This window comes from Emys orbicularis, chromosome 6 (assembly GCF_028017835.1).
Source record: "Emys orbicularis isolate rEmyOrb1 chromosome 6, rEmyOrb1.hap1, whole genome shotgun sequence".
NCBI classification, from domain to species: Eukaryota; Metazoa; Chordata; order Testudines; family Emydidae; genus Emys; species Emys orbicularis.
Window position 1 is genome coordinate 129488586 of NC_088688.1, and position 21745 is coordinate 129510330.

The following is a 21745-nucleotide window of genomic DNA, read 5'->3' on the forward strand; positions in this document are numbered from 1 at the left end:
GTTGTGTCCCCTCAGTTCTCGACTCCTGGTCTGCTCACACCCAGCCTCCAGTATGTAAGTAACTCCCAGCTATACTGTAGGAGTGGTATGGCCAGCCACTCTTGAATTATACTGCAGGACAACACTAGCCAATTCCCAGTCCCAACGTCTGTCATTTTATTAATAGAAAATGATATGCACAAATCCTGTAATCTCAAATGGAGTTTCCCAAACACTTCAGTCCAAGCACACTAGTTTGGATAAAACAACTTTATTAACTACAAAAGATAGACGATAAGTGAATACAAGTAATGGGGTATACAAGTCAAAATAGGTTAAAAAAATTAAATGCAACTAATGTCTAACTTAACAACCTAGTATGAATTCAAAGCAAAGGTCTCTCTCACCACATGTTTCAACAGTCTTACTAGCTGAATTTCTTCCAGTCAGGATCCCTCCCCCTGGTTGCTGCCTTTGTTCTTCAGGTGTCGTGGATGCCGTGAGTAGCAAGAAAGAGGAATAATTTGTGGTGTCTGCTCTCCCTTCTTATGTTCTGCCGTCTTATAGTCTTTCTCTTCTTCGAGAAACATCTCCAGCTGAGATTCAGGAGATAGAAAGTCTGTGTGGAAGGGAACTCCAAGTGGTTTCTTTGTCAAGATGTAGATTTTTCACCCATGCCCTCTTTCCTGCTGAAGAGTGCCCACTTAACCAGGTGATAGTCCATTTGATTTTGTTGACACCTGGCTGAGGCATCAGCTTGCCTTTTGTCTCTAAGGAACTGGTTCATGGCTGCTCCCCAGACTTGGAACATGTCTTAGTATTGCCCTACAGAGAAATCTTATATCTTTACACAATGTTGCCACACATATTTTACCAGTACACTAATGATCAGCAAATTATGAATTTTCAAATGATACAAAATGTGTTGTAGTCCTGTAAAAGGTGTGAACACAGGGATACAGTTAGGGCTAAACCAGAGGTGAAAGTAAGCCGGTACGGTACAGTACGGCATACCAGCAAGAGCCGGTACGCAGCTGACTGCACCGGCAGGGGGCAGCTTCCCGAGGTGGTCAATTTAAAAGGGCCCTGGGTTCCCGGCAGTGGCCGGAGCCCCTGGCCCTTTAAATCGCCGCCAAAGCCCCGCTGCCAGAGCCCCGGGGTAGCAGCAGCGTCCAGGAGCCCCGGGCTCTGGCGGTGATTTAAAGGTCCTGGGCTCCCGGCCACTGCTACCACAGCTGGAGCCCCAGGCCCTTTAAATTGCTGCCAGAGACCTGTGGCTCCCGGCCGCCGCCATAGCTACAGCTACCCTGGGGCTCCAGCAGTGATTTAAAGGGGCTGGGGATTTAAAGGTCCCGCCCCTTCTGCCTGAGGTCCCACCCCTTCCACCCGAAGGACCCCCTCCCCGCCTGCTTAGGACTCCAGCCCTGCGTAAGTCCCTTAAGTTACTTTCACCCCTGGGTTAAACAATACTATGGCTGTCTGGTCACTATATGAGGATGGGTGAGGTCCCAGAGGAATGGAGAAGGGAAGCACAGTACCTATCTTTAAAAAGGGGAACAAAGAGGATCCGGGGAATTATAGACCAGTCAGCCTAACTTCAATATCTGGTAAACTACTGGAACAATTATTAAACAATCAATTTGTAAGCACCTAGAGGATTATAGGGTTTTAAGGACTAGCCAGCATGGATATGTCAAGAACAAATCATGCCAAACCAACCTAATTTCCTTCTTTGACCGAGTTACTGGCTAGTGGATAGGAGGGAAGCAGTAGATGTGATATATCTTGATTTTAGTAAGGCTTTTGACAAAGTCCCACATGACATTCTCGTGAACTAGGCCTGGGAAATGTGGTGCACAACTGATTGAAACACCATACTCAAAAAGTAGCAGTGCTAGCTAGTAGAGTCCTGCCAAGGTCAGTCCCGAGTCCAGCACTATTCAATATTTTCATTAATGACTTGGATAATGGAGTGGAGAATGTTTATAAAATGTGCAGGTGACACCAAGCTGGGAGGGGTTGCCAGCACTTTGAAGGACAGGATTAGAATTCAAAATGGCCTCAATAAATTGGATAATTGGTCTGAAATCAACGAGATGAAATTCAATAAAGACAAGTGCAGAGTACTTCACTTAGGAAGGAAAAATCAAATGCACCACTACAAAATAGGGAATAACTAGCTAGGTGGCAGTACTGCTGAAAAAGATCTGGGGGTTACAGTGGATCACAAATTGAATATGAGACTACAGTGTGATGCAGTTGCAAAATAAGTGAATATAATTCTGGGGTGTATTTATAGGAGTGTCGTGTATAAGACACAGGAGCTAATTGTCCCATTCTACTCGGCACTGGTGAGGCCTCAGCTGGAGAACTGTGTCCAATTCTGGGCACCATACTTTAGGAAAGACGTGGATAAATTGGATTCCAAAGGAGAGCAACAAAAATTATAAAGGTAGGACAATAAGTAATGGTCTTAATCTGCAGCAAGGGAGATTTAGGTTGGATATTAGGAAAAACTTTCTAACTATAAGGACAGTTATGCTCTGGAACAGGCTTCCAAAGGAGGTTGTGGAATCTCCATCATTGGAGGTTTTTAAGAACAGGCTGGACAAACACCTGTAAGGGATGGTCTAGGTTTACTTGATCCTGTCTCAGAGCAGGGAGTTGGACTAGATAACCTCCCACAGTCCCTTACAGCCCCACATTTCTATGATTCAGATGAGAATGGCCTATTTTCCCCACTGGATAACCCCCATGTCTTGTTACACTTAGCCCTGCTTTCATGTACTTGAAATTACACCGAAAATGTATCACAGTCTGTAAGTCTGGAACATGGGCAAACTCAGAATGCACAGCTTTGGGTACTTCATGGAACACCTCCTGACATAAATGCAAATTATACCTGCCAGCCAGTACAGGCCCACAGTTTTCCTCATTTACCAATGGGGGAGACAGAAAGCAATGTATGCCAATAGTCTGGATGGAGGTAGGAGTATGCCCTCAATTCTTCTAGAAGGAGTTAAGATATTCTGTCCCCACAAGCCTGCTAATCCTAGGGTTTATATTCCGGTGACTTCAATGGGAGCAGAGTTATGCCAAAGCAGAGCACTTTGGAAAATTCCACCTGTAACTTGTTTCTATTTTCTAATGCACAAACACACACCTTGTAATAGCTGGTTATGAAACATCTAGATAGGTATATAAAACAGCTGTGCTTATTACACTTAAAGATAACAAGGTGGACTGACAAAAACTTAGCACATCAGTGCCCTGTGTATTCCTATAGTATTTAAATTTTCTTCAAATGTAGCATATTTAATACATGAGGATCCCATTTGTTAACAGAATATTTGGATCAAAAAGAAACAGTCACTTTTTTAAAAACAATCATGAAATCATATTGTAATATAATCAGCCTTAATAGGATTGATTAATTCATTAGGGTCCAGTTGTGCAAACCTTGCTCACATTAGTGAACACTTACACACACAAGTAGTTTCATTGATTTCAATGGGCAAGTAAGGGTTACACAATTGAGCCCTTGAGTTGTACAGCAATTTGCAGATGTAAAGCACTATTCAAGTGAGAAGCATTATTATTATTATCAACATCATTCACTGCAGCCAGAAGGCAATGTATTTTCATTTCCATCTCAATTTGGTTTTGCCGACCCTGCACTCATTGAAAGTTAAAAAACCAATCAGTCTCAAGAGGCAACTGTATCTTTCAGCCATTATCCACATTAACACATGAATTTATTCCTATAAACTGCTGCTTAACCACGCCTGTAAAGCAGGGGTAAATATTAAAACGGAACCTGTCACTGACACCACCAAAAATAACCACAGGAAGATCCGATCGAGGACTTGAGCTACAAATTTCCAGTCTTGAACTACCTAGAAGAAACAATAACAATAATATTAGCTTGGTTCTTTTTTTTACAAGTTTCGATATATTTTAGCTGCAAAAAATGCAATTAAATATATGGTCTGTGCTATTTATAATTTTGAACAAATGTTGCCGATACCATAAGTATTTTTCCCTTGGGCCCCAAACCGTCAAACACTTATGCACATGCTTCCCTGAGTAGTCCCATTGACTCCAATTAGTCTACTTCAGTGCAGGGCCGGCTCTAATTTTTTTGCCACCCAAAGCAAAAAAAAAAAGCACCGCGCCGCCGAAACACCCCCCCCCAAGCACCGCATCGGCGAAACACCCCGCCAGAGCGCCGCGCCGCCGAAACACCCCCCCAGAGCGCCGCGCCGCCGAAACACCCCCCCAGAGCGCCGCGCCGCCTCGCTGAAACACCCTCCCGAGCGCCGCCCCGCCCTGCCGAAACACCTCCCCGAGCGCTGCGTCGCTGAAACACCCCCGCCAGAGCGCCGCGCCGCCGAAACACCCCGCCAGAGCGCCGCGCCGCCAAAACACCCCCCCGAGCGCCGTGCTGCCGAAACACCCCCCCCGAGAACCACCCCGCCCCGCTGAAACACCTCCCCGAGCGCCGCGTCGCCGAAACACCCCCGCCAGAGCGCCGCACCGCCGAAACACCCCGCCAGAGCGCCGCGCCGCCGAAACACCCCGCCAGAGTGCCGCGCCGCCGAAACACCCCCCCGAGAACCACCCCGCCCCGCTGAAACACCCTCCCGAGCGCCACCCCGCCCTGCCGAAACACCTCCCCGAGTGCCGCGCCACCCCGCCGAGACACCCCCCCGAGCGCCGTGCCACCCCGCCGAGACACCCCCCCCGAACGCCGCGCTGCCGAAACACCCCCCCCGAGCGCTGCACCACCGAAACACCCCCCGAGCGCCGCCGAAACACCCCAAGCGCTGCGCTGCCGAAACACCCCAAGCACTGCGCTGCACCGCCGAGCGCCGTGCCACCCCGCTGAGACCCCCCCCCGAGCGCCGCGCCACCCCGCCGCGCCCCCCCCCCCGAGCGCCGCGCCACCCCGCCGCGCCACCCCCCCCGAGCGCCGCGCCACCCCGCCGCGCCACCCCCCCGAGCGCCGCGCCACCCCGCCGCGCCACCCCCCCCGAGCGCCGCGCCACCCCGCCGCGCCACCCCCCCCGAGCGCCGCGCCACCCCGCCGAAACACCCCCCCGAGTGCCGTGCCACCCCGCTGAGACACCCCCCCGAACGCCGCGCTGCCGAAACACCCCCCCGAGCGCCGTGCCGCCGAAACACCCCCCCGAGCGCCGTGCCACCCCGCTGAGACACCCCCCCCCGAACGCCGCGCCGCTGAAACACCCCCCCGAGCGCCGTGCCGCCGAAACACCCCCCCCCCCCGAGCGCTGCGCCGCGCTGCCGAAACAAAAACAACAACAAAAATATTGTTTTTCCTGTAGATCCCCTTTTAACTCATTGCCAAATATCATTGCAGATATTGGGCCATTGCAGATATTGGCCAGGCTCCAGCCGTTCTAAATGCACCTTAATTAGCAGGTTTATGGCTGCTTTGTGTTTCAGGAATGGTACAGAGGCACTAAAGGGTACTGGTGACTGGCCCAGTAGTTATCATTTGTTTGGCCAACCTAGACACTCTGAAACTTCTGTCATCAGAAAGAACCATGCACACCCAAAACCGATCCTTTTCTGAAAATTACCTACCCTGCTGCCCTTAGCTAGAATAAGTAATTCAAGGTGTGTCTACGGTGTGTTGTAACCCCAGGTCTGTGAGACCCAGGCTTGTGGACTGAGTGTTTCCAAACCTGTGTTTGAACATCCACACTGCATTGTAAACCTGAGTTTACAGTTGCTGGACCCAGATCTCAGAGCCATGCTAACAGGGCCATACGGCCCCACGCAGACCGGCTGACACAGGCCTATGGCTGGAGCTGTGCCACTGCTGCAAAATGACAGGGCTTGGACTCAAGTCACAGCAGCACTCGGGCTCTGACCCACGCCGCAGCAGCGTCCTAGGACTCGGGGTCTGTGTGCTGGCTGACCCGAATCAGACTGATTGGTGTGTGAATGGAAGGGGGGCTTGGGCTCAACCCTGAGCCAGAGCCCAGGCTTAATGTGCAATAAAGACATTGCCTAAGTGAGCACGACGGCTTACACCAGTACCATGAGTACAAAAGAAGAGACATCTTTTCAGAATGTCTGCTAGCTAGCAGGCTGCCTAAACAAGCCTTTCTGACCCCCAGGCAAGAGACGGAGAGGCCAAACTGGAGACATGCTCGGTAGCAAAATAGTGGCTGCTGTGACATTTTTACATCTGTATGTAAGAGAGCTGGAAAGCGGAGTGCAGGACAGGGCTGACTGGTGCCTGTTCATGTGGTGATGATGATGCCCTCAGAGAAAGTCCCCTCCCACCCTGAATGAGGTATGCTAGCAGGGCAGTTTGAGTGTGGGAAGCTTGTCCTGCTGTTGCCCAGCAGCTAAAGAGAGGACTTCAATCACCAGGGCTAGCAAGCCCTTTAACAAGCTTAATTGCTATGTACATTTCATTTACAGCTTGGGGGGGGAGTGGGGAGGTACCAACACCTAACACAGCGACACTATACAAAGGGAGATTTCAGTAAAAGAGGCCGCTCAAGTGGTAGAGGTTGGCACTAAAAGGCCGAGGTTCTAGCCCGACTCTGGGGACGGAGCAGGTCTGGCTGTGTGATTTCTATAAATGAGGCATCTAGCCAAGAGGGGCCCACAGTCAGAAGGAAAGGAAGTAAAACAATTAGGTACCACAGAGATGCCACTTATGGAAGCAGTACTAGAGTGCTAGAAGGGGTGAGTGCCCTGAACAAAAGAGAACCAGGAAGGAAAGAAGCCGATTGCCGTGGCTAACTGGCAGAGTTTGGGGGCCTATTTGAGCCAAACAGAAATCCTTCTGAATTTGGAAATCTGACCCTCGTGAAACCAATCAAACTTGAGCAGGGAATATGTGAAAGGGAAATTAGAAAGGCTAAAAGGGATTATGAAGCGCAAAGAGCTACATGCATGAAAACAAACAAGATATTATTTATGTATATCAGAAGCAAGATGCGTGAAAAAGAATCAGTAGGTTCACTGGGTCACCATGGACTAAAGGGAGCGGTTAAGGAAGATAAGGTTGTTGCTGAGACACTAAGGGTACACTGCAATTCACGACTGGCCCAGGTCAGCTGACTTGGGCTTGCCTGGCTCAGGCTGTGGGGCTATAAAATGTCAGTGCATATGTTCCCGTTCAGGCTGGGGCCTGGAACCCCATGAGCCAGAGTCCAGCTCGAGCCCTGGGAGCCAGAGTCAGCGGACACAGTTGCAGTGTAGACATACCCACTATGATTTCTTTGCATCAGTCTTCACCACAAAGGATACTGGGGAGAGAGACTTACCCGAACCTGCTCTTTTCTTGTACATTAGGGACTGTCAGATATTGAGGTGGCAGGATGAAGTGGCTAAGCTGCGAGCATATATATAAGATTCCCAGACAATTTTGTGTGGCTTTAGAGGAACAGTCATACATGGACTTTTCTCTACCATGCACTTTCATTAACAAGCATCTCTGGGAACAGAGCATTGGTTCCACCCACTCCCTCCCTTGCCCATCCACTCCCTGCTCATATATGCAGGGAAGCAGCAGGTGCCTAATGCATAAAGAAGCTCATGACTGAGTCTTCAGAATTTGTGTGATAACTAATGACCTGAGCCTGCAATGTGCATGCTGGCAGAGCTCACATTCGCTTAGAGGGGAGCTTTCCCTGAGTAAGTTCCCCTTAGTACTTTTCAGATGAATAAAATAGCTTTCTCCAAACTAAGGGTAGCTATTGTAGCTATCTGGTGTGGGATCTGTGAGCATTTTCCCATGCCCGTCCTAGAGCTGGCCAAGGAGCAAACAAATACTAATTCATAAACATCTCGGAAACATTTTTGTTTTGAAGTTTTTTTAAAAGAATATTCATTTTCTCAACAAAAAAACAAAACAAAAAAAATCGCACTTTTTTTTTTTTTTTACTGAAAATTGTTGGTGTTTTTCCTTTTGTGGTTTTATCATTCAAAACACTTCAATCCAGTCTGTCCCTAACCTGCATTTCTACTATCACAGTGATCTTCTGAAGCTATCAGGGACATTTTAAAAAGAATAATAACCAATTACATCTTGGGGCCAGACCTCTTTGATCCACTTCTAAAAGCTGGATGGAAACAACAGACTCTCAGAACTGAAGCTTCAGAACAAAGGATACAATTAAAATGAATTATTTACCACTGATTGGAAGTAACTACAACAAACAGCTCCTTTCAGCATGGTACTAACAAAAACCTCTATTTCTTTTTCATAACTTGTCTGTATACATCACCCACAAAATCATATCTTTTGGAAATTCCATGTTATTTCCACTTCTATGTTCATTTTTTAAAATGAACATCATAACAGACAGCTAGATAATTGGGGCAAAAAAGTTTGGAGAGCCAAATATACTTAATATTTAGGGTGTGATTCTGATATGACATACATTGGTGTAAATCAAGAATACCTTCACTGAAATCAATGGAGCTATTCTGATGTAAAACAGATACAAGGCATTTAGGTGGCTAAAGAACCTATTTGTAGGTGTTAGATGAGACAAGATATTTAACTATGCTGGCTGTAGATGAAAAAAAAAATCTTCATTCTATTTCTCTATTAGAACAACCATGTACTCTTCACGTGTTAACATTACCTGTCTGATGAAATGCTCCTTTTTTACATGGCCAGAGATGTATCTAATAGAATCGGCAGCTTTTTCCAAAAAAGCAATCACAATTTTTTCTCCATCCTTGACTTGTTTCTGTTTCTTCTTGCCTGAGAGCTTTGATTTTAACACTGGGATAGTTCCTCCAGCCTCTGAGAAGGAATACCGATCCACATGGCCCTTCATGCATAATAGCCTAGGAAGCTTTTGAAGGAAGAGTCTTTTAACCCAGGGAGCCATAGGATGGTAGGTTGCTGAGGACCGATGGTGCACGTTAATAACGAAAACAGTAACAATAATTGAGAGGGTTACAAAAATCATAATAAACAACAAATACTCGCCAATCAGAGGAATGACTTTGGAAGAAGATGGTATTATTTCTTCAATTACTAAAAGAAAAACGGTAAGGGAGACTAAAACGGATGTAGATAATGAAAGTTTTTCCCCTTCATCAGAAGGCAAATAGAACACCAGCACCGTTAGAAAAGATAATCCAAGGCAAGGGACAATTAGGAAAAGAGTGTAAAAAAGTGGGAGGCGTCTTAGAACGAAGGAGTAAGTAATGAATGGGTAGGAATGCAACCCATCCTTTCTGCTGCCTTTCATGCCTTTGGCCTTTAAGATCTCCCACTCCCCATTATCAAAGAAGTCTTTCCTATCTACGTTTTCATCTACTAAAATCAAGTCAACCATGTTGCCATCATAGGTCCAGGATCCAAATTTCATGGAGCAATTCTGTCTATCGAACGGGAAAAACGTCACATCCATAGTGCAGGAACTCTTATAACTGGCTGGTGGAGTCCAGGTAACAAGCCCATTGTATTTCACTATGACTTTGGTCATCAGGGAGCCTTCAAAACGTCCATCGGCACTGGGGAGAGGAGAAATAGGATCAGTTTCAGTTTTTCACCAGACCCAGCTCAGGCATTTAGATTTTCTGATTCCAGTTTTCTATTCTGATTCTGTTTTCTATTCCTTTGAAATGTGAGAGCAGTGACACAGTAGGAGTATTGGGCAAAGAATTCCATAAAATCCCAGCCGCTTTAGACATTTGGGAGGAATGCCCCAGATGATGAGGGTCATGGAGGCCCTGGGCTTTATAAAGTGCTACTCTTTTCCTTGTGTAGCAGATCTCAACTTCTAGACTCCCCAGGTCTCTCTCCATGTGATGTCCCCACATGAACTATGGCCCTGTGGTCAGTGGAACTATTCAGGAGCCTGATGCTGGGAGGCAGCATGAACTAGTGGATAAAGCATGAGACTGGAAGTCAGGAGACACTGATTCTACTGCCAGCTCTGGTGACCTGCATCAGCTGTCTGTAACTACGTTTCCCCTCCACACTGCTTCTGTCTTGTCTCTTTAGATTGCAAGCTCTTCACAGCAAGGACTGTCTCTTACTGTGTTCACACAACGCCGAGCACAATGGGGCTCTGAACTTAGTTGGGATCAGTAATTCCAATAGCCCAGGTTTCGTGGGACTTTGAGATCCTTCACAGATTCATAGAGTTTAAGGCCAGAAGAAAAAATTAGATCACCTAATCTGACCTCCTGTATATCACAGACCATTACATTTCACTCCATTATCCCTACACTGAGCCCAGTAACTTGTGTTTGGCTAAGGCATATCTTCCAGAAAGGCACCCAGTCTTGATTAGATGACATCAAGCAATGGAGAATCCACCACTTCCCTTGGTAGTAGGTTCCTATGATTAACTACCATCTCTGGTAAAAAACTGTGCCTTGTTTCTAATTTGAATTTGTCTGGCTTCAGCTTTCAGCTACTGGTTCTTGTTATGCCTCTCTTTCTAGATTAAAGAGCCCTTGAGTACCTGGGATTTTCTCCCCTTGCAGATACTGTGTATACTCTAATCAAGTCCTCAATATTATTTTCTGATAAGCAAAACAGATGGCGTTCTTTAAATCTGTTAGGCATTTTCTCCAGCCTTCAGATCATTTTTGTGGCTTCTCTGCACCCTCTCCCATTTTACAATATCCTTTTAAAAACATTGACAGCAGAACTGGATGCAGTGTTCTCACACTGGTCTCACCAGTGCTGCATGCAGCAGTAAAATCACCTCCCTACTGAGTACTCTTCTGTTTATACTGTCCCACTTTGATCCCCCAAAGCCCCATGTACCGGTTGAAGCAGTTTCTCTCCCCCCGAGGATGGCTGTGCTTGGCTCCCCACTCCAGACGTTGCAACCTGGTGCACAGGATCACAGCATCACTCCCACAAATTTGGCCCAGCCGCACCCCTCGTTGGAGGGCTGGGCCAAAGCTGAGTGGCACTGTGCCCTTGTGCAACAGGGACCAGGTTGCAATGCCCAGAGTGAGTAGCCAGCCAATCAGCCCCACGGAACAGGAGCCACAGGAGCTGATGTTGTGAGGCGGGCTCACTCTCCTACTCCCCCTCGCCAGGCCCCCCACTTCCCGGGGTAGGTCTCATCCCATTTCAGCCACTTGAAATGTTGGCAGGTAGGTAGTTCTATGGTAATAGTATAGATAGCTGGTAGGGCTTCCTATTATTAAGGTTGCTTGATACTTCCCATTGTAAGACCCTGTTTTCAGTTGCTTATAACTTTGCCGAACTTTGACCATTCAGGCTGAAATTTTCCAGGCCAGCTGACATTTCTGGGAACATTTCAGCTAAAATGGTTCAGCCATTCCTGAGAATTATATTAAGGACAAATAGGTTGTTTTGCCCATGTTGAGAATCTAGCATCTCCATGCTGTGGAGCAGGGAGTTGAAATTTGGTAGGGGTGTGGCCTTTGCATCAGGGATGTGCTTGTGCTATTCCTGTTAAAAAAAAAACTGTCCAAATTTGGTTATGAGACTTTGAAAAATATCAGTTTGCACATGCTCAGTACAGACTTGTTAGAGCTTGGCTGAGAAATTCTCTGAAGATTCTGTCTGCACTGAGCATGCTCCAGCCAAAGGCTGCAGGGGCTGACCAGGACTTTTCTTGAAGTCACTGCTCCTGGGTGCTGCAGACCATTGTGGTGCCAGGCACCAGAAGTGAGAATAGGGTGATTGTCTCGCAATGCCCACACTCCCTGCTGGGCCAAGCAGGGCAAAGGATGAAACAGCCTGAGTCCAACGCAGAAGGAACAAGAGCTGGAAATGCAGGGAAAGACTGAGATTGGATGAGGAGGCTGGGGTGGGAGAGACATTGGGACTTGCTGGGCAAGGAGAATGAGGCAAAGATCCCAGGATGAGGTGCCTGATCAGAGACTGGGACTCAGAGTCAGGGAGGGGGAAGACTGGGACTCGGACAGGGACCCCAAAGGGTAAGACTGGGACTGGCTGGGGAAGGAAACTAGGACTGAGCTGAGCAGTCGGGGGAGGAGGGGATATGGGACTGGCTGGGTGAGGAGACTAGAACTGAGACAAGGAGCGAGGGTGGGGAGGGAGAGACAGGCTAGGGAGTGGCTGGGTGAGGAGACTAGAACTGGGACAAGAAGCGAGGGTGGGGAGGGAGAGACAGGCTAGGGAGTGGCTGGGTGAGACAGAAGCGGAAGGGTCTGGGAGCACTGGAGAACACTCTCCTCCAGAACTTGAATGGAACTCATTATCCCTGAGTCTCAGTATTCCTCAACTGTCAACAAATAGCTGTGAAAACCACTGGCAAAATGTGTGTCTCACACCTGCCTCCCCAGTGGCTGCTCCTCACAGAGGATGACAACCTACTACTGCTATCAGTTCATCTGTTATCTCAAGTGGCAGAGGTCCATGCAGTGGAACTAGAGATTTCAACCTGCTGATGTTCCTGTGGGTGTCAATATGGTTCCATATGATGGATTTTCTGTTTTTTCAATTTGTTTTTTAAAAACAGGAAATTACACACAACACTATGTTAAAAAAATGTTAAAGTTGCAAAGTCACTGAAGGAGGCAGGAGTCCCGTGGGAAAAAAATTGTTTGTGATCATGCAATTAATGACTATCAAAAAAGCAGACTCACAAGAGGGCCCTGTTACGGTGGCATGGACAACCTTAATTCTGGCAATTTCTAACTGGAGCTTGACTTTGCAGCCTTAGTGTTTTGTAATGTTGTTTTTTGTGTGCAATAAATAATACTAATAGAAAAGTTGAGCCCAGGTTTAAGTGCTTTGCTAGGCTAGTGCACTATGCACTACTCAGCTCTACTGCAGGCTGGAGATGGCCCATTGGGTATAACAGAATGTGCTAATCTCATCTGCACCTGTCTCCTTTGTGTACTTATTTTGCTCCCTCCAGAACCACTCCCTACTATGGAGATTTCCTCTGTGCAAGTTTCAGGTAACATGGTAGCTGGAATGCAGAGAAGGAACAAAAACATGCGCCGAGCAAACTGTTTCATTCTGTCTGTCTACAGAAGGCACCTAGGCGGCCAGGGAAACACCTGACAGTTTTGTAGCACTTTCAAGTAACATGAACCAAATTCTGCCTGGTGTTTTGTTCCTGTGCACTTGCAAGACAAGACATGGGCAAAGTGGGAGTAAGGGGAGAGTCACACAGAAGCTGATCCAGAGAGTGGGGATGGGCAATTGCTCCTTTTCTCCAAAAACCCTCTCTGGCAGAGTACCACAGGGATCATCTATCCTGTCTCCCCTCTGCAACACGAGGCCAACTGGGAGTAGTGAAGAGATGCTACAGATTCTGCTCCTAGCAACAGGCTGATGGCATCCAGTTGTGCACTGTGTTCCCCACAGATGCAAGTAATGATTTAGTTGGGGATTGGTCCTGCTTTGAGCAGGGGGTTGGACTGGATGACCTCCTGAGGTCCCTTCCAACCCTATGATTCTATGTCAACCTCCCGGAGTTCAGATCTGGATCTGAATGCTCCCCAGGGTCAGGTGTGATTGGATTAACAATGACACATCAGGCCCAGGCCGGAACTACAAAGTGCAGGTCTGAATCCAAACTGCCCCAGAGTTTCGTTCTTTTATTTTATTTCGTTGAATTTGTAAAACACAATTCTAGGCACTCCTGCCCAGTGCGTAATATGGACATAGACAAAGGACTGCGTCCCTAGACAAATCCATCTCAGCACACTCCCTGTTCACCAGCCTTAGGGAAGAGAAGGGAAAGATGGGCTGTGCCTGGAGAGTTAACAAATCTGGGCTCTGGCTGGCCAATGCGGGGAGCAAGGTCTGAAATGGAGGACCCCTCACAGACCCCTCAACGCCCTGCCAGCAGCTCCCTCTTGCTTACACTGGGGGAGCTCCACCCAGCTCAAGCGCCTCCGCCGATCTCAACAGTGGCAGTAGATCACAAGGTGAGGAGCTCTCTCGGGCAACCCTGTCCCAAGCCATTCTTAAAACCAACCTTTGAATCCCACCCCAAACCTTACTGGAAGCCAGTGCAGATCACAGAGCACTGATCTAATGGGCTCCCCATGTGCAGCGCCACTCTGCACCAGCTTCAGTTCCTGAGTGGTCCCAACATGTAGCCCCAGGCAGAGTATATGACATTATATGGAGCAATCTAAGCCAGCCAGCATTCTAGTCCAGACACATTTCTGGATAGCCGCTATCTAATGAGATCCATGGTTAAGCCCAGTGCTAGCCAGCATGGCTGGAACGCGATGTTAGTTATTCACTGAATAAGTCTAAACAACTATCTGAAACCATGAGCAAGGAGCCTTGCTTTAAAACCTGAAGATCCTTATACTCACTTTTCAAACAAAACAATGTCCGGCAGCCACAGCGACTCTGACGGAACCCGGATCGCCGTGATCCCACCATAGTCCTCAGGATTCCAGCACAACTTATGGTCAGTCCATTCCTGCAACGAGCCAACAATGTCCTCTTTCCATTCAGACACCACCGCCAGATGGGACATTGGTCCATCTCAGAGGAATTGTAATACACAGATGTAAGCCCAGCACAATGGGACCTCAAGTCCTGATTGGCATCTATGTATCACAACAGCTGTTGTTGTTATTAATTTATTAATTATTATTATTATTGAAGTTGGTAGTGACCCCTTGTCAAGGCTGTATCCCCACTTTGAACTTTAGGGTACAAAGTGTGGGGGCCTGCATGAGGACTTCTAAGCTTAATTACCAGCTTAGTTCTGGTCCGCTGTCACCATTCCCTTCCCTGGGAAGCTTTGAGAAACTTTTCACCAATTCCCTGGTGAATACAGATCCAAACTCCTTGGATCTTAAAACAAGGAGAAATTGACCCTTCCCCCCTCCTTCCTTTCACCAACTCCTGGTGAATACAGATCCAAACTCCTTGGATCTAAACACAAGGAAAAATCAATCAGGTTCTTAAAAAGAAGGCTTTTAATTAAAGAAAAAGGTAAAAATCATCTCTGTAAAATCAGTATGGAAAATAACTTTACAGGGTAATCAAACTTAAAGAGCTCAGAGGACCCCCCTCTGTCTTAGGTTCAAAGTACAGCAAACAAAGATAAACACTCTAGTAAAAGGTACATTTACAAGTTGAGAAAACAAAGTAAAACGAAGATGCCTTGCCTGGCTTTTTACTTACAAGTTTGAAATATGAGAGACTTGTTTAGAAAGATGGGGAGAACCTGGATTGATGTCTGGTCCCTCTCAGTCCCAAGAGCGAACAACCCCTTAAACAAAGGGCACACCAAAGCCTTCCCCCCCCCCAAGATTTGAAAGTATTTTGTCCCCTTATTGGTCCTTTGGGTCAGGTGTCAGCCAGGTTACCCGAGCTTCTTAACCCTTTGCAGGTAAAAGGATTTTGGAGTCTCTGGCCAGGAGGGATTTTATAGTACTGTACACAGGAGAGCTGTTACCCTTCCCTTTATAGTTATGACACCCCTATATTTAGGTTTGTAGCGGGGTGAACACCCGCTCCAGCCCGGAAGGGGTTGGAAAAGCCCTGCAAAGGGCTGGGGCTGCGAAAAGGAGCAAAACCCTGGCTGATTGGGGGAAGTGGCTGCAGCTGGGGCCACGCCCCAATCTAAGCAACTGGGCCTTATAAGAAGGCCAGGGAAGCCAGAGGGAGAGTCTCTTTCTGACAGGAGAGGGAGATAGGCCTGGCTGCTGAGGAACTCACCCAGGGGACCTAGAGTAAGGCAGGGCTGGGGAAGGGGCTTAGGAGCTGGGAAGCCCTAGGCCAGCAACTCCCCAGGCTGCAGGGCCTAGTTCTAGGCCTCCTAGGTATTGGGCTTGCAGAGGGGCAGCCGGAGGGTGGGTAAAGGCAGCCAGTCCAAACCCCTTTGCCTGTGATGAGTGGCTGATAGACTGCAGTCTGCCCCAGGGCGCGGGGGCTAAACTGAGACTGGCAGTAGCCATGACTGAGGTGATGTGGGGGTTCCCCTGGGGGGAACCTAGTAAGACTGTGGGGTACTCCAGGAGGCAGAACCCTGAGATAAGGGCACCGGGGTCCTGGGAGGGACACGGGGGGCCAACGGCAAGCAGATCAATGGCAAGCAGATCACCGGCCTGCAGAGGGCGCTCCTGGGTCGAAGAGCTAATTCCCGAGGATGACCAGCAGGAGGTGCCGCAGGGGTGAGTCCTGCGAGGTGCTACAAGGTTGTAACACTTTCCATTATAAAAGAATTTGCCTCCACTTTCTGCAAGAGGCCTGTGATATTTGGCAGGGAAAATCCCTTCAGGATAGAGAAGTGCCTTTTCTTTATCCTGTGAAATTCTGTTCAGCTTTGGTCACCATTTTTTCCTTCTCTCCCTTGTGTTTCTCAGAAAAAAATTTTGGTAGCCTGCCAAAATCACTGAACATTCCCAGGCTGGGCTCACACCACCACCAAAACAGCAGCAGTAACGTGCATGGAGAACACCAGTCAGCTGCCAGGGTGGAGAGAGCCAGGCTCATCCCCTGAGCCTCTTCTCTGCCCGCTCCAACCTGGCACATGGGACCCAGCGTCCCAGCCCCCCTTTGAGGGAACTGTATGGGGCAGGAGCTCCCTCAACTTCCAGAGCTGGCAAGAGACTGCAAAGCCAGGCTCCACCCATAAACCCCTCGACCTAGTACACGTCCCAAACAACTCTCCCCCTCCTTGGGGGCCCACACAGGGCAGAAGCCCCCACCTCCCTGGGGGGGAAAGAGAGAGAGACATCAGACTGCCTGGGACCACCCTATGAGCCCCGCACATGGTGCCAACGGCCCATACTTCCTCCTTCTGCCATGTACTGTAGTTAGTGCTGCAACTCAAGTGGTAGCAGGCTGTGTTGCAGAACTGAAGTTTTGGGGTTCAAACCCTGTAGATGATGGAGGGGTGGGGTATTACAGGCATGTAATAGAAATGTTTTTTTACCTTTGTCCTTAGTTTTTTTATTAAGACATTACATACAAGAATGACGATAAAAGAACGTTCTTTATCCAAGCACACCAAAGTTAGGAAATGCCAGATTTACGCTTGCCTGTGCAACCCTCATTCTCTTGCCTGTGCAACCCACATACATTATGATAAAGTCTTCAATTACATTATCACATACTGTGTTATCCACAAGACCCCTGCCTCATTCAGTGCACAGGATAGACGACCAAGGGGGCTGATGGGGATGCTGGTGAGTTCATGTTTTAGGAGTAAGTCAGGTGCAGGCCTTTCTTTCAGCACTGAGCTTTGGCACGATTTTCCACCTCCTTGCTTTGTTTCTTTGGTTAGCTTTGTTAACTTTGGATCACATGATGCCCAGTCTGAAGAGCTGGGGATATGAGCAATTCTCACAGTGAAAGAGATTTTTTGCTGCTGTATTCATTATTTATGGGTTTTTAGGCTGCCCCGTGAGATTGCGAAGAGAGAAAATGCAAACTAAAATCAATACCAGTAATAACAGCAGCTTTCTGTAAAAGCTCACGAGACAGGGCCTAAATAGCCCCTCGGTTTTCCCAGAAACATCCTGCCTGGTACTTGCTGACTGGCTATGGATATCCCAGAATGCAACCTTCTTTGGCACTTCACATACTATGGATATGCCGAGTTTGCAATGTCTGCCATTAGTGATGATGCCCCATTGCTATCCGTTCAGATTGCTGCTACAAAGCTCATTCTCCTAGCCTGTGGCTTTGACCATGTCACCCCTCTCTTGGTGTAAGGGACTGTTGGCCCCTTACTAAAACTCAGTGGGGGTGTTGTGGTTGGCTACCTCCCAGTACCAAAAGGAAGGGGAAGGGTCAATGGGAAATCAGGACCCTGAGACTGACAGTCCCCAGGAACAATGGGGAGAGGCCAATGCTCCAGGTCAGCCTAATTGACAGGACGGGCAGGCTAATGAAGGAGTCAGGGGGGTCCCAAATTGCCTGGAACAGAGTGGGACTGAGGAGAGAGCAGGGGCCCAAGGTGAGCTGGGGAGCAGAGCTACGCCAACCAGAGAGAACCACAGAAGCAGCCGGCAGAGCAGACCTGTCCTGGGAGCAGAGCTGTAGCAACCAGAGCCAGAGGGGCCAGTGAAGCAGCCCAGGGAGCTGGAGGCAGAGCAGCAGCAGTGCTGGGGCTGCGGCTGGAGCAGTCTGGAGCTGGGTGTGGTGAGCAGCTGGGGAGAGCAAGGGGGACCCTGGGCAGTGGGCCCAGTGCAGGGAGGTGCCCCCAGCCAAGAGGCTCTGCAGGACAGACTTGGAGGGTGATTGTAACCCCGACGGGGCGGGGGCGATGCTGGGAAGAAGGGTCCTGCCACCTAGAGCCTGAAGGCTTGTGGCCACCGCCAGAGCAAGTGTCCGACCCGCAGCATCCCTGCAGCATAGCCAGGGCCTGAGAAGGGGCCTGGGACATGTGAGGAACAGACTGAACTTCCCTGACATTCCAGAGATGCTGGTTGTGATGTCCCCGTGCCACAGAGCAGGGTGACGTGTTTTTTCCTTTAACTGTTCCCATTTTTTCCTTATTTTTTTAAATTGGTTGCTGCTTAATAAATTGTATTTGCTTGAACTTGTAATGATCAGTGGGTCAAGGAAGCGTACAGAGCGGAGAGAGCCCCCCGAAGTGGGGACACCCTAGCCCCTGCCCTAAGTGACCAAACAAGGCTGGGGGTTGAGCCCCGCAGGAATCCTGGGCCCAGCCTTGTTGGGGTTACGAGGACTCTGCCACACAGGAGAGAGGAAGGGGAGCCCTCAAGGTCAGGCAGGCCTCTGGGTAAAGGAAGTGGGAGCGAGGACTCAGATCCTTTCGCTAGCCCATTTCACTGGGGTAGTGTATAAGCCAGGAAAGTTCCCCACAATAGCAGGACCATTCCCCCGCTTACAGTTGCATCCCTCCACTGGCTTGCTCTTCTCTCCTGCACACATATAAGCTGCTTGTCTGCACAAATATAAGCTGCTCTCAAGGCTCTTCACAGTAAATCCCCACCCTACCTATCATCTCTCATTCACCATCAAGTTCTCAACTCCCATCGCCAATCATCCTGGGATGCCAGCCTCCGTCGCTCACTTGTTAAATTTTCAAACAAGCCCCTGCATGCTTTCTCCCATGCTGCCCCTCACACCAGGGAGAAGCATCCCCCAAACTAACTTATCAGCCTCCTTCAAACCCCCTTTCAAACTCGGCTTTGCTGTGTTGTCTACAGAAAACTTGACAGTGCTTAAGCGGTTAGGGTGCTGATACCACCGTGTACTCCCCAGTCTGTCTGCATCCATCTGTTGTCTCTTGACTTATAGATTGTAAATTCCTTGGGACAGGGACTGTATGTTTGCTCTGGGTTTGTAAAGAGCCTAGCGCAACAGATCCATGAGTGGGGCTCAGAGGCACTACAGTAACACAAATAATAACTAGTACTTTCTGGGATGACTCTAGTGCTAAGAGGATCTCAGAGAGGAACAAAAATTAAAATTAAGTTAAAACTTATTTCAGTGCCTAACGTGTCACCCTTCCTTCTTCCACAGGCTGCGATTCCCTCATCACCAAGGGGTGCAGGGCTCAAGGGGCAGGTTACAATGACTCTGCTACAAACCCTAACTTTAGTCTCCTTCCCCAGCGCTCAGACACACTCCCAGCAGGTGGCAGCCCTGGGGAGGGCTAGCAGCCAGAGCAGAGCTGGCCATGTGGTGGCTGATTTTACCTGGGGAACTGGAGGGCTATTCAGCCAGGCTGGGGGAGGGAGGTTCCCCAACAAAACTCTACAAACTGGGAGTCACCTTGAAGAGGGAAAGGGTCAAGCTGAGGGATGTTGCTTCCAGGTCCCCAGAGGCCAGTTCTCAGGGGGACCCTGCATGCAGGCCTGGGACATACCAGCCCCCACTACCCCCAAAATGGCTTCTCCCCTCTCCAATACTCCCCGGGGCAGGCATTTCACTTCCTATTGGCCAGGCTAGCTCTTCTTCCCAGGCTTTTCCCTGTCTATCATATGACTCTACCCCCGCCCCCTTCTCTCAGACAGTGCCCCTCCTCTGAGCAGGCATGCTGGCAGCCATCCGGGCACCTCTCCTCTCTCCCTCTGCGTTGCCTAGCAGACTCTGAGTCTGCTCTTGGCCCTGCTTCCTCCCAGGGACAGCGTCCCTCCCTGAGTTATACGCATACCGAGCCCCTGGCAGGTTACAAGTACAACTAGATCATTTCTACTACTGTCTTTGTGCTCGCCTGTCTATTTGTCTGTCTGCACCTCTTGTCTTAGGGCAGGTGCACACTGTGCTGGGCCACTGTAGCGCCTAAGTGAAAGCGCTCCTATGCCGACTGAGAGCTTCTCTCATCGGCATAATTAATCCACCTCCCCGAGAGGCGGTCGCTCTGTTGACAGGAGAAACTCTGCTGTCGAGCTAGTGCTGTCTGCATGGGGGTTAGTTCAGTATAACCACATCACTCGGGGGGAGTGTAATTTTCACAGCCCTAAGCACTGTCGATATCCTGATACAGGTCTGTGCTGTAGCCCTGGCCTTACACTTAGATGATAAGATCTTCAGGGCAGGGACGGTCTCTTTGTTCTGTGCCTGTACCACACATAGCACAATGGAGTGCTGATCCGCTACTGGGGTCTGTGGGTGCTACCACAATACGAATCGTAACTACTAATGATGGCTGACAGGGGCTAATGGCTGCCATCAGGTGGGTCCAAGGATCTAAGACAATCACTGACCTTGTTAAAGCCAGTGGGTGCCAAGCACCCTCCTTCAGGATCAACAGAAGGCACAATCCTGCATCTGCCGACTTAGGGCTTCTGCCTAAAGCAATAGGTCTCGTGGCAAGCTAGAGCTAACCCAGGTAGATTAACCAGGGTTTCCAGCACAGGGACTAGGCTGTGTTTGCTGGCAGGAGAAAGCCAGCAGGAGTCGTGAGTGTGACCCTGAGAGGAAGCAGAAACAGAGCACGGGGCTCCCTGAAGTATCAGCCTTGGGGATTTCTGAGCAAGGAACCTGCCTACCGCTTGCTTCTCCTGTGTTCAGGGAAATGGGACTTTGTGGACACTCTTTGTGAATAAACAAGATCACACCAAGAATATATATAAATCGTGGAAATACTTCCAAGATGTTTGAGTGAATTTTTCCATGCCATAATACAGCAGCAGTACTTCAGTAAGTAAGAATGGGCTACCTGGTACCCACAGCGGTAACAGTCGGCAGCCTCTGCATTACTGGGAGTATCGATGCTGGTCACTGAAGTGAGGACACCTAACATATTGCTTTAAATAAAACTACACGCTTTAATACCTTCAAGATCGTTTTACTGATGCAAAGAAGAATTAGCCATCACATTCAAAGGGGCAATGGTCATGCATTGATTTAATTTCCTATTGCTTTCTTGTTAAGGCTGTATCCATTCTCATGCACTGTAATCAGAACGATCATTTATATTACCATAGCACCTAGATGCTCCAATGGAGATCAGCACCGCATTATGCTAGGCGCTGTACAGACACACCGTGAGAGAGATTCTCTAGCCCAAAGAGCTTACAGCCTAAGTGGACAAGGAGGGGAGGGGAAACACAGAGATTTGCCAAGGTCTCACCACAGGTCTGTGGAAGAGCCAGGACTAGAACCCGGGTTTCCTGATTTTTACTCCAGTGTCTTAGCCACTACAGTGATATCAGCTCACCCTGGTCCCTGTCATTCTCACCTCTGATAGCTGCTCCCAGTGGATGGACGGGCATTGTCGGATGTTCTGCCAAATCCACCTAGACTGAGTATCCACCACTTAAGACTGGGGAGAATAACGTACAGCCTAATACTGACCGATAGCTCTTCTTGCTATTCGGCCTCAATGCTCCATTTCTT

General features: G+C 48.8%; 1 protein-coding gene across 1 annotated transcript in view; it reads right to left on the minus strand.

Moving 5' to 3' along the window:
* Positions 1 to 3740: 3740 nt before the first annotated feature.
* The window catches only part of CHRNB3 (cholinergic receptor nicotinic beta 3 subunit), a 35152-nt gene continuing 17147 nt past the window's right edge, over positions 3741 to 21745 (minus strand). The window contains exons 4-6 of the mRNA XM_065406931.1: positions 14284 to 14393; positions 8616 to 9498; positions 3741 to 3875 (exon numbers count right to left, since the gene is read on the minus strand). Coding sequence (XP_065263003.1) covers positions 3741 to 3875; positions 8616 to 9498; positions 14284 to 14393 — 1128 coding nt within the window. The remainder of the gene's footprint in view (positions 3876 to 8615; positions 9499 to 14283; positions 14394 to 21745) is intronic.